The sequence below is a fragment of the Chiloscyllium punctatum genome, chromosome 42, assembly GCF_047496795.1.
Source record: "Chiloscyllium punctatum isolate Juve2018m chromosome 42, sChiPun1.3, whole genome shotgun sequence".
NCBI classification, from domain to species: Eukaryota; Metazoa; Chordata; class Chondrichthyes; order Orectolobiformes; family Hemiscylliidae; genus Chiloscyllium; species Chiloscyllium punctatum.
In genome coordinates, this window is record NC_092780.1 from 6,686,611 (window position 1) to 6,699,525 (window position 12,915).

General features: G+C 43.4%; 1 protein-coding gene across 1 annotated transcript in view; it reads left to right on the forward strand.

Moving 5' to 3' along the window:
- Positions 1-12,915, forward strand: part of LOC140465691 (rho GTPase-activating protein 23-like) — a 265,792-nt gene that overhangs the window by 159,795 nt on the left and 93,082 nt on the right. The window contains exon 12 of the mRNA XM_072561302.1: positions 10,932-11,069. Within this exon, the coding sequence (XP_072417403.1) occupies positions 10,932-11,069 (138 nt within the window). The remainder of the gene's footprint in view (positions 1-10,931; positions 11,070-12,915) is intronic.

Consider the following 12,915-nt stretch of genomic DNA (forward strand, 5'->3'; position numbering starts at 1 on the left):
AACAAATCTAGCAATTCAAAACTGGGCATCCATGAGGCACTCATTGGCCATCAACAGCAGCAGAATTGTACTCCAACACAATCAACAACCTCAAGGCACAGTATATCCCCCACTCTATTATTGCAAAAGTAGCCAGAGGATCAACTCTGGTTCAATGGAGAATGCAGGAGGACATGTCAGGAACAGCACCAAGCATACCTAAAAATGTGGTGGCAACCTGGTGAAGCTATCAAACAGGACTGTTTCTGTGTGAAATAGCATAAGCAGCAAGTTATAGACCGAGCAAATCAATCTGACAAGTGGATCAAACTCTGAACTCTGCAGTCCTCCCACAGCTGGTGGTGAATGATGGTAAACAACTCACTGGAGGAGGCTCCATAAGTATCCCCTTTCTTAGAGATGGGAGAGTCCAACACAATAGAACATAGAACAATACAGCACAGAACAGGCCCTTCGGCCCACGATGTTGTGCCGAACTTCTAACCTAGATTAAGCACCCATCCATGTACCTATCCAAATGCCGCTTAAAGGTCGCCAATGATTCTGACTCTACCACTCCCACGGGCAGCGCATTCCATGCCCCCACCACTCTCTGGGTAAAGAACCCACCCCTGACATCTCCCCTATACCTTCCACCCTTCACCTTAAATTTATGTCCCCTTGTAACACTCTGTTGTACCTGGGGAAAAAGTTTCTGACTGTCTACTCTATCTATTCCTCTGATCATCTTATAAACCTCTATCAAGTCACCCCTCATCCTTCGCCGTTCCAACGAGAAAAGGCCGAGAACTCTCAACCTATCCTCGTACGACCTATTCTCCATTCCAGGCAACATCCTGGTAAATCTTCTCTGCACCCTCTCCAAAGCTTCCACATCTTTCCTAAAGTGAGGCGACCAGAACTGCACACAGTACTCCAACTGTGGCCTAACCAAAGTCCTGTACAGCTGCAACATCACTTCACGACTCTTGAATTCAATCCCTCTGCTAATGAACGATAATACTCCATAGGCCGCCTTACAAACTCTATCCACCTGAGTGGCAACTTTCAAAGATCTATGTACATAGACCCCAAGATCCCTCTGTTCCTCCACCTGACTAAGAACCCTACCATTAACCCTGTATTCCGCATTCTTATTTGTTCTTCCAAAATGGACAACCTCACACTTGGCAGGATTGAACTCCATCTGCCACTCCTCAGCCCAGTTCTGCATCATATCTAAGTCCCTTTGCAAATGACAACAGCCCTCCTCACTGTCCACAACTCCACCTATCTTCGTATCATCTGCAAATTTACTGACCCACCCTTCGACTCCCTCATCTAAGTTAGTAATAAAAATTACAAACAGCAGAGGACCCAGAACTGATCCCTGCGGAACTCCACTTGTAACTGGGCTCCAGGCTGAATATTTACCATCTACCACCACTCTCTGACTTCGACCGGTTAGCCAGTTTTCTATCCAATTGGCCAAATTTCCCTCTATCCCATGCCTCCTGACTTTCCGCATAAGCCTACCATGGGGAACCTTATCAAATGCCTTACTAAAATCCATGTACACTACATCCACTGCTCTACCCTCATCCACATGCTTGGTCACCTCCTCGAAGAATTCAATAATACTTGTAAGGCAAGACCTACCCTTCACAAATCTGTGCTGGCTGTCCCTAATCAAGCAGTGTCTTTCCAGATACTCATAAATCCTATCCCTCAGTACCCTTTCCATTACTTTGCCTACCACAGAAGTAAGACTAACTGGCCTGTAATTCCCGGGGTTATCCCTATTCCCTTTTTTGAACAGGGGCACAACATTCGCTACTCTCCAGTCCCCTGGTACCACCCCCGTTGACAGTGAAGACGAGAAGCTCATTGCCAACGGTACTTCAATTTCCTCTCTTGCTTCCCACATAATCCTAGGATATATCCCATCAGGCCTGGGGGACTTGTCCATCCTCAAGTTGTTCAAAATGTCCAACACATCTTCCTTCCTAACAAGTATCTCTTCTAGCTTAACAGTCCGTTTCACACTCTCCTCTTCAACAATACGGTCCCTCTCGTTCGTAAATACTGAAGAGAAGTACTTGTTCAAGACCTCTCCTATCTCTTCCGACTCAATACACAGTCTCTCACTACTGTCCTTGATCGGACCTACCCTCGTTCTCGTCATTCTCAGGTTTCTCACATACGCATAAAATGCCTTGGGGTTATCCTTGATCCTATCCGCCAAGGATTTTTCATGCCCTCTCTTAGCTCTCCTAATCCCTTTCTTCAGGTCCCTTCTGGCTATCCTGTATCCCTCCACTGCTCTGTCTGAACCCTGTTTCCTCAACCTTATGTAAGCCTCCTTCTTCCTCTTTACTAGACATTCAACCTCCCTCGTCAACCAAGGCTCCCTCACACGACCATTTCTTTCCTGCCTGATAGGTACATACATATCAAGGACACATCGTATCTGCTCCTTGAAAAAGTTCCACATTTCCACCACATCCTTCCCTGACAGCCTATGACCTCCCCACCCCTCTTCCTACCTATGTCGTTGGTGCCAATGTGTACCACGACTTCTGGCTGCACACCCTCCCCCTTAAGGATTCTGAAGACACGGTCTGAGACGTCTCGGACCCTAGCACCCGGGAGGCAACAAACCATCCGAGAGTCTCGCCCATGTCCACAGAACCGCCTGTCCATCCCTCTAACTAGACAGTCTCCTATAACTAGCGCTCTCCTCCTCTCCCCCTTTCCCTTCTGAGTCTCAGAGCCACAGACCCCTTCACTGCAGCTTACACCTGCAAGGCTGTCCCCCCCAACAACCAAAGCTGTATACTTATTTTTTAGGGGAACCCTGCACTGCCTGCTTCTTCCCCTTCCCACCTCTAACTGTTACCCAGCTACCTCTGTTCACCGGCGTAACTATGTCCCTGTAGCTTCTATCAATCACCCTCTCAGCCTCTCGAATAATCCTTAGTTCATCCAACTCCAGTTCCAGTTCCCTAACTCGTTCGGTGAGGAGCAGGATCTGACTGCATTTCCTGCAGACGAAGTCGGCAGGAGTATCGGTGGTCACCCCTACCTCAAACATCCTGCAGGAGGAACATTCCACCGCCTGCGCTGCCATGACTGTACACTTTGTCTCCAAAAACAAGAACACTGAGTCAATAACACTGAGTCACTTACCTGTGGACTTTAAAGTTAGGTTAGAGGAGGAGGGTGGGAGGGAGGCCCTATGAAAGTAGGACCTGGGGTCTAGAACACACCCACTCAAATACTAATCACTTACCTTCCCGCCCAGCTATGCGCTCCAACCACACTTCCGCCCAGCTCACGCGGCTGCTCCCACTCAAATGACCGTTGGTGATTAAAGGGTGAGTATTTATACTCACTGTTCTCCTTCCCGGCTGCCCCTCTGTTTGCCGTCACTTCCTCTGCTGCTCCCGCTCTTTCTGTGAAGAGAGAGAAAAAAAAACAACAGTGCAAAAGGTAAGGCTGAAGAATTGGCAGCTATCTTCAGCCAGAAGTGTCAAAGGATGATCCATTGCAGCCTCTTTCAGTGATCCCAAGCAGCACAGATACCAGTCTTCAGCCATTTCAGTTGACTTCATGTGATACCAAGAAACAGCTAGAAGATCTGCAAAGAATATGAGTCCTGATAATATTTCAGCAATAGTATTGATGGATCTATTGTTTCCCCCAAGATGTTTTAGTTGAATCAGGACAGGATATTTTGTGTCCACAGTCTGATATTATCAGTGGTGACTGGAAGGATGTCCAGAAGCTGTAAAATCAGAACAGTCTGAGAATAAGGACCCAGAAGCAATGGGTGGCATGGCCTTTCCTTTAACTAGCTCTTGGAGGAGTTTGTGGTCTGTTACTATGACAAATTTACATCTGTAAGAATATTGGTGGTACTTTGTTGCACCAAACATGGCCGTCAAAACTTTCTTCTCGATCTGGTCATATTTGCATTCGGCATCATCCAAACTCTGAGAAGCATACGCTATTGGGCCCACCGGTAAGCCAACACTACCTTGTTACCGTATGGGGAGGCATCACATATCAGCACCACACCTCTCTTGGGATCATAGTGGGCCAACATCTTAGATGGTAGTAGCTGCATTTTCACTTCCCTGAAGGCTACTTTTTGGCTACATGACCATTGCCAAGGCTGACCCTTTCTCAATAGCAGGTGGAAGGGTACCAAGGCGGAGACCAGGTTACATATGGGTTTTCTGTAATAACTCACCAATCCAACAAAAAACCTAAGCTCTGGTACAGAGTGGGAACCAAGGCATCTTTGATCACCCTCCTTTTATCTTCTAATGGCTGTAATGTGGTCTTGTCAACTCTAGAGCAAGTAGGTCACTTGAGGTGCCTGGAACATACGTTTTTTTTCCCTTCTCAGGCACATGCCCACCTTGGAGAAATGTTTAAGCTGTATGCTCAAGGGCTTCAAGTGCTTTTTATTGATCTTCTTGGTTAATAGCGTGTCATCCAGATAAATGGTGGCCTGGAGTATATCTTGTAAAATGTTCTCCATCATGCACTGGAAAAGAGCACAGGCTGAATGATACCCCAAATGGCAGCCTTGTATATTAATACAAACCTTATGGGTATTAATTGTAGCGTAATTCTGGGATGACGACTCTAGTTGCAATTGCAGGTACGCATGGCTCATGTCCAGCTTCGTGAAGGATAGCCTCTCATCCAGTTTTGCATACAAGCCCTCTGTGCAAGGGATTGGGTATTTAACCAACTGTGAGGAGTGGTTTACCATTTGCATAAAATCCCAAAAAAGGTGAACTGAATCATCAGGCTTCCTAGTCAGTACAATCTGTACTGCCGATTTTGCAAATGATCGGCAAAATCATTTTACTGGCTTAATGATTCCTTCACTTTCCATCCTCCTGATTTCTGCTGCTACTTTTGCACACAACGGCAAATTGCACTGGGCAGACCTTGCAGAATCAAAAATTGATTAGATTCCCTACAGTGTGGAAACAGGCTCTTCGGCTCAACCAGTCCACTCCAACCCTCCGGAGAGTAACCCACCAGACCCATTTCCCTCTGACTAATGAACCTAACAATATGGGCAATTTAGCATGGCCAATTCACCTGATTGCACATCTTTGGACTGTGGGAGGAAACCAGAAGAAACCCATGCAGACACAGGGAGAATGTGCAAACTCCACATAGACAGTTGCCTGAGGCTGGAATCGAAGCTGGGACACTGGTGCTGGGACATTAGTGCTAACCACTGAGCCACCATGCTGCCCATAATTGCTTCCTGGTCAACATAAAATAAGGTGGCCTTAGCTCCTTTAATAGTCAGAATGGTCATCTGAATATTAAATTATGACTTCACTCAGGCAGCCGTTTTGTAATTGAAAAATGTTCAGCCAATCAAGGTGAATCTTTCGCAACCATTTCCAAAACGTGGGCCCAAGCCTTTTATTACCATCAGTAGTAACTGCACAAACTGCTTCTCAAACGAGACTGGAATTGAAGATGTATCTTTAATCTATAATGGTTCCCAGTATACGTTCTCAGTCTGGCTGAGGTCTTGCGCAGATTTAAAGTTTGGAGTGCAGAGTGAATCTTGTTGAAGACTGACTCTGCAACCACAGGAACAGCTGCATTGGTGTCTGCCTCCATGTGAAGTGGATGACTATTTAACCAGCTGTTTATTCTAATTTGGATGTGGCTAAGCAATTTAACAATCCAAACCAGATGAGGGTAGACTTTCCATGGTGTGCACTCTCCTAGCTACATGCCTATGAGCTGTCTTATTGAAGTCAAACCTCATAGGACTCCTTTGCTGTCACAAGTCTGCGTATTGGCAGCAACTACAATGGCTTACCAGCCCAAATCCTGAAGAACATTTCAGCCATTTGACCAAGGCTCCGCTTTGTTTTGGGGTTTTGCTATGGCTGACCTAGGGTCCATGTGCTCAGGACATGTCCTGCATGAGGCTCTGCAATTACCTGTTCTCAAAGGGTATTCTCCAAGCTAAGTCAGACAGGTGAGGATGTCCACTTCTTTTGGGATGCCCTGTAGTTCTCATGCTGCACTTGCTGCATTTTCTAATGACAAGGCCAGCTCCAGTGCCTGTTTGAAATTCAGTTGGGATTCAGGTATTAGGTGCTTTTGCAACATTACAACATTAATCCATGTACCAAATGGTGTCTCAGGATCTCATTCATGGTCTCTAACCCAAAATCACATGCCTCTGCCAGTCATCTTAACCTCATCAAAAATTCTGGTATGGATTTCCTTGGTTCTTGGACTGCTGAATAACACTGATAACGTCTCAGATTTAAAGGAGGCTTGGGGTCGTAATGTTCCTTCACTAAATTTGTCAACTCTTAAATTAGATTAGATGAAAGGTTTTAGTATCTGGTGCATCAGGGAAAGTTAGGCTCCGAATAATCAAAAATGCTGCAAGTCTGCAAGCAGTCAAAAGAATTACTTGTTGCTTTTCCTCTGCCACAGTGTCATTTGCCCAGAAAAAATTGCATTATTTTGACATGCTGAGCCCAGTCTTCAACAGGATCCAATGAGTCAAACTTCCCGAATAAAGGCACGATGCCAGAAATGCTTACCCCTACTCAAAGGCAACTATTATGAGTGAACTCCAAAAGCATACTGTTTTCTCTCACCACCATTGAAATAACTGTCCAGAGGCAGGTATCCTGTCACCAAGTCACCCTTTATTTATCAGCTCGCTCAGAGCCAATCCCTCGAATGAGGAGACTTTCTGAGACTGCTGTTTGTATCTGTAAACCAGGGCTCCCTAATTGGCCCAGGTTACTGGACCCAATCAGGGATCTCATACTCAATGAGATCCACTTGACCAACCTCATTCCAATCATTGCAATGGACAAAAGAGCTGAATTTCAGAGGTGAGGTCAGAGTGACAGCCCTTGACATCAAGGCTGCATTTGACTGAGTGTGACCATAGGAACCCTTACAGAATTGGAATCCGTGCATATCAGTTGGTTGGAGTCATACCTGGAGTACAAGAACATGGTTGTGATTGGTGGGGGTCAGTCGTCTCAGCTCCAGAACATCTCTGTAGGGGCTCCTCAGGGTAGCTTGCTTGACCCAACCATCTTCATTTTCACCAATGACCTTCCCTCCATCTTAAGGTCAGAAGTGGGGGTGTTCACCAAGGATTGCACAGTGTTCAGCACCATTTGCAACTCCTTAGATACTGAAGCAGTCCATGTTCAAATGCAACAAGATCTGGATAATATCCAGGCTTGAATTGACAAGTGGCAAGTAATATTTGTGCCACACAAATGCCAAGTTATGGCCATCTCCAATAAGAGGTTATTTAACACCTCTACTTCCTCAGAAGGTGAAGGAAAATTGGCATTGTCCACAATCACACTTAGCAATTTTTCTAATGCACCATGGAAAAAACCCTATCCGAATGCATCGTAGCTTGCTATGACAACTATTCAGCTCAAGACCACAAGAAATTACAGCGAGTTGTGAATGCAGCCCAGTCCATCACAAAAACCAGCCTTCCTTCCATTGACTCTTCTATATTTCCTGCTGCCTTGGGAAAGCAGCCAAAATAATCAAAGACCCCTCCCACCCCAATTGTACACACTCCCATCCTCTTCCATCAGGCAGAAAATATAAAAGTTTAATAGTATGTGCCAATAGATTCAAGAACTGCTTATTTCCTGCTGTTATCAGACTTGTGAACAGATCTCTTATATATTAGGGTTGATCTTTCTCCGTAGCAGTAACATTATGTTCTGCACTGATGTACTTATGTAAGGTATGATTTGACTGGATAACATGCAAAATGATATTTTTCACTTTATCTTGGTACGTGACAATAATAAATCAAATCCAATCAAACCACCCCATAATATTAGATGGTGTTACCATCACTGAATCCCCCACCATCAATATCCTTGGAGGCACTGTTGACCAGAAACTCAACTGGGCATGCCACACAAACACAGTGACTACAACATCAGGTTGGAGGCTAGGAATCATGCAACGAGTGGCTTACCTCCTGACTCCCCAAAGCCTGCCCACCATCTACAAGGCGCTAGTCAAAACTGTGAATGAGTATTTTCCACTTTCCTGGATGGGTGCAGCCCCAATACCATGAAGAACCTTGACACTATCTAGAACAAAGCAGTCCACTTGATTGGCACCACATCCACAGACATCCATTCTCTCCACTAATGATGCTCAATAGCAGCAGGGCCATCAACAAGATGCACTGCAGAAATTTGCCAAAGGTTCTTAGATTGCACCTTCAAACCCACAACCACTTCCATCTAGAAGGGCAAGGGCAGCCGATAGGTGGAAGCATCACCATCTGCGAGTTCCCTTCTAAGCCATTCACCATCCTAAATTGGAAACCTATCGCTGTTCTTTTACTGTTGCTGAGTCGGAACCCTGGAATTCCCTCCCTAACAGCATTGTGGGTCTACCTATAGGATATGGACTGCAACATTTCAAGAAGGAGCTCATCACCTTCTTAACGGGAACAAGGGATGGGCAATAAATGCTGGCCAGCCAGTGATGCCCATGTCCTACAAATTAATGAAAAATAAAATAGTAGTATTTTGTCCAATTCTGGGTACTGCACCTTTGGTAGAATATGAAAGCTTCAGAGACGGTGCAGGAAAGGTGATTAGAAATTTTCTAAGGATGAAGAGCTGTAGGTGTATGATGAAGTCGAGATGATAGGTATTCAAAATCCTTAAATGTTTAAAAGAATAGATAAATACTTTTCCTAAGGTGGAGGATACCAATTTAAAATGATTAGTAAAAGAACCAAATAACTTCCTTATGCAGTAAAAACACCCCAAATAACTCTGGATGCTAGTAATCAGAAACCAAAGCAGAAGTTGATGGAAATACCAGCAGGACTGACAGCATCTGTGAAGAGAAAGCAGAGCTAACATTTCTGATCCAGCAACCTTTCTTCTGAACTTTCGTAGATAGCAAGTAGTTAGGATCTGAATGCGCTGCCTGAGGTTGTGATGGAGGCTGATTCAATTCTACTTTTTGAAAGGGAATTGCATTAGCACTATAGTAATTGCACTTGAATTAAACACTAACGAATGTATGTAACATCAAAGATTAATTAATTATCAATTGAGCATCATGTATGCAATCCATTGGATTTGAATCTTGTTTAAATACATTTTCTGACAGCAGTGTGAAATGTCACATCCACAGTTTGCAAAGGAGAAATAATTTTTAATGCATTTGTGAACAGGATATCTTAATGTGCTGAAACATAGAAGTAAAACTTTCTGTAAAAAGTATAAGATTTACTTGTGCACTAGTATTTTCCTGGGATATTAGATGGTGATTGGATGTTAAAAATACAATTTAATTGTAATTAAACCTTTTAATTTTAAGAAGATCTTTTATTGACTTTAATCTCTGCTTGTGAGTGATGAATTCACTGGTTGTTGAATCACTATTTGAATTCAACTTGATCCCTGGACTGATGTGCGACATTAGCTAGTACAGCAGCAGGAGAAATAAGTTTGCTTCATTTCTTTTGGGTGGTTAAATCGTCCATTGTTTCCACTAGATCAATATTAGTGATCACTACTGTAAGATGTGTATTTTCATTGAGGATGGGATTCAACTTGGCTTTCTGCATCATTTCAAAAAGTCTGATAGCCTTCTGATTGACACTGACACTGTCAAGTCCAGAGTAAATAGTAACCATTTGCCAAGCTATTGAAGGTTGATAATGGCCAGAAGTAATGTGCTTCTCTCACGAAAGTAGAAACTAAACACTCTGATAACTCATGTATTCGCATGAAATTTCACAGAATTCATTTTCAGATTACTGAGGCCTAAAACTAATGGGAGTGGACTAAGTTTGATCAGCAGTGAGATACATTAGTGGGACACTCCTCATTGCTTTATATACTGACCTCAAAATGTATAAATAAAGTTCAAAGAAAACTGTGACAATACAATAAAACAAAAAAAGTTTTATTATTTATCAGAATGGACAATCTTAAGATCCAGTATCTCAGCTGTGATTAATAAGGTCTCAGTAGGCTGGAGGGCTAGTTTGCAATACAGAGTAATGCCTACAGCCTGGGCTCAATTCCCACAATGGCTGAGGTACCACGAAGAGCTCTCCTTTTTAGCCTCTCCACTCTCCTGAGGTAAGGCTTAAAATCTTCAGTGTCTAAATAATATGTATGAATTTTGTATTGTTAAACCAAAATGGTTCATACTTATTGGGTGGAAGGTTGATCTTTTGGACAAGAATGCAGCTGTCTATCTGGGAGCAATAAGAGGAAATGCAGATAAATTTATAATCTTGCCCCCATTAACATGCCAGTAGTTAGATTCGGAACTGAAAAAATCAGAAAGTCAGTGAAAGATAGCAAGAAGTCTGGGTTACTTGCTAGGCTCAAGATAGGATAGTTGAGAGTTAGCATCTAAGCAAGAGAATCCTATAGTTCTCAAGGTACCAGAAAGGTCGTCCTCCTCCGTCCTCCTCGTCCTCCTCCGTCCTCCGCCTCGGCCTCGGCCTCCTCGGCCGCCGCCTCCTCGGCCTCCACTTGCTTTACAATGCCTCTTCAGTGTTCGAATGCCTCCCTCACTGCCTTCCAGATTAGGATTCCATACTGATCTCATTGATGTAGTAGGATCCCAATCTGCATGAATGACTTTCTAGGAAAAAGTGAGGACTGCAGATGCTGGAGATCAGAGCTTAAAAATGTGTTGCTGGAAAAGCACAGCAAGTCAGGCAGCATCAAAGGAGAAGGAGAATCGACTTTTCGGCATAAGCCCTTCTGTCTGACTCTGGCCAGTGTCTCTCACATCTGCAAATGAACATTTTGAATATGCGAAATGAAGAAGGTACTAAAAATTCTGGTTTTCATTATTTTTAGGTATAATTATTTGCAATGTTATTATTTACTGTTTAGTCCTTAGATAACTTGGAAGATACTGAAAACAGGAGGTCTAAGCGACATTCCACATCAGAACTCTGTGACGTGACCTTCAGTGATGTCAGAAATGAAGGATGGTTGTATTTTCGACAGCTTGTCACAGAGAAGGGAAAGGCAAGTCTTAACTCTGCTTCAGCTTCAAAGGTTTTGTAAAGCAGATCATTTAACTCATTTAGACATAACTTACATTTGTGCAATGTTGCTTTTATTCAAACTATTAGAGCAGAAGTAGGCCATTTAGTCTGCTGGGTTCACTCTGCCATTCAGTGAGAGCATGGCTGATCTGATGATCCTCAACTCCCAACTTGCTGCCCTATCCCCATAACTCTTGATTCACTTACTGATTACAAATCACTCGCAGCCTTGAATGTCCCCAACAAACTAGCCTCTATAAGAACTTAGGAAATAGGAGCAGGAGTAGGCCATCTGGCCATTTGAACTTGCTCCACCATTCAATAAGATCAGGGCTGATCTTTTCATGGGCTCAACTCCACTTAGCTGCCTGCTCACCATAAACCTTAATTTTTTTACTGTTCAAAAATCTATCTAACTTTGCCTTGAAAACATTCAACGAGTTAGCCTCAACTGCTTCAGATATTGGAATTTCACAGGTTCCACAACCATTTGGGTGAAGAAGTTCCTCCTCCACTCTGTCCTAAATCTGCTACCCTTATTTTGAGGCTATACCCCCTAGTTCTAGTTTTACCTGTCATTGGATTACAATTGGATTACCCCCCGCTTCTACTTTTTCTACTCTCTTCATAATTTTATGTTTCTATAAGATCCCTTTCATTCTTCTAAATTCCAGTAAGTATAGCCCCAATATACTCAATCTCTCCCAATAACATAACTCTCTCAACTGCAGATGGAACATTATGAACCTCCTCTGCACCCCCTGTAGTGCCAGTATATCCTTTCTCAAGTAAGGAAATCAAAACCTGTACGTTGTATTCAAGGTGTGGCTTCAGCAGCACCCTATACAGCTGTACAATAACCTCCCTATTTTAAACTCCATCCCTCCAGCAATGAAGGACAATATTCCATTTGCAGCCTTAATTACCTGCTGCACCTGCAAACCAACATTTTGTGAGTCATGCACAAGGAATGCTGCAATGTTTCACCAATTAAATAATGATCTGTTTGTTATTTCTACCAAAATGGATTACCTCACTTTTACAAACATTGTACTCCATCTGCCTTACTTTCCCACTTACTTAATTTATCTATATCCCTCTGTAGACTGTGACCTCTACACCAAAGGATGCAGTTTAGTGTCATCTGTGAACCTTGACACACTACACTTGGTTCCCAACTCTAAATCATCTGTGTAAATTATAAACCATTGTGGTGCCAACACTGATCCCTGAGGCACACCTCTAGATATTGATTGCCAACAAGAAAAGCACCCACTTATCCCGACTCATTGCTTTCTGTCAGTTAACCAATCTTCAATACATGCTAATACATTACCCATGATGCTGTGCACCTTTATGTTAGGCAGCAGCCTTTTGTGTGGCATCTTTTTGAATGTCTGCTGGAATGCCAAGTACACAATATCCACTGGTTCCCCATTGCCCACCATGCTTATAATTTCCTCAAAGAATTTGAGTAAGTTAGTTGAACATGACCTGCCTTTCAGGAGCCCGATGGGACAATTTCTATCCAGATGTCTTGCTATTTCTTCCTTAATTATAGATTCAAGCATTTTCCCCACTACTGAAGTTAAGCTAACAGGCCGATGATAACCCGCCCTTTGTCCACCTTTTTTTAAACAGTAGTGTCATATTTGCTGTTTTCCAATGTGCTGGAACCACTCTAGAATCCAGTGAATTTTGGTATATTAACACAGGCGCATTTGCTATTTCTCCTGCCAACTCTCTTAGTACCCTGGGATACATTCCATCAGGGCCAGGAGACATCTACTGTTTGCCCCATTAGCTTGCCCAACGCTACCTTTTTA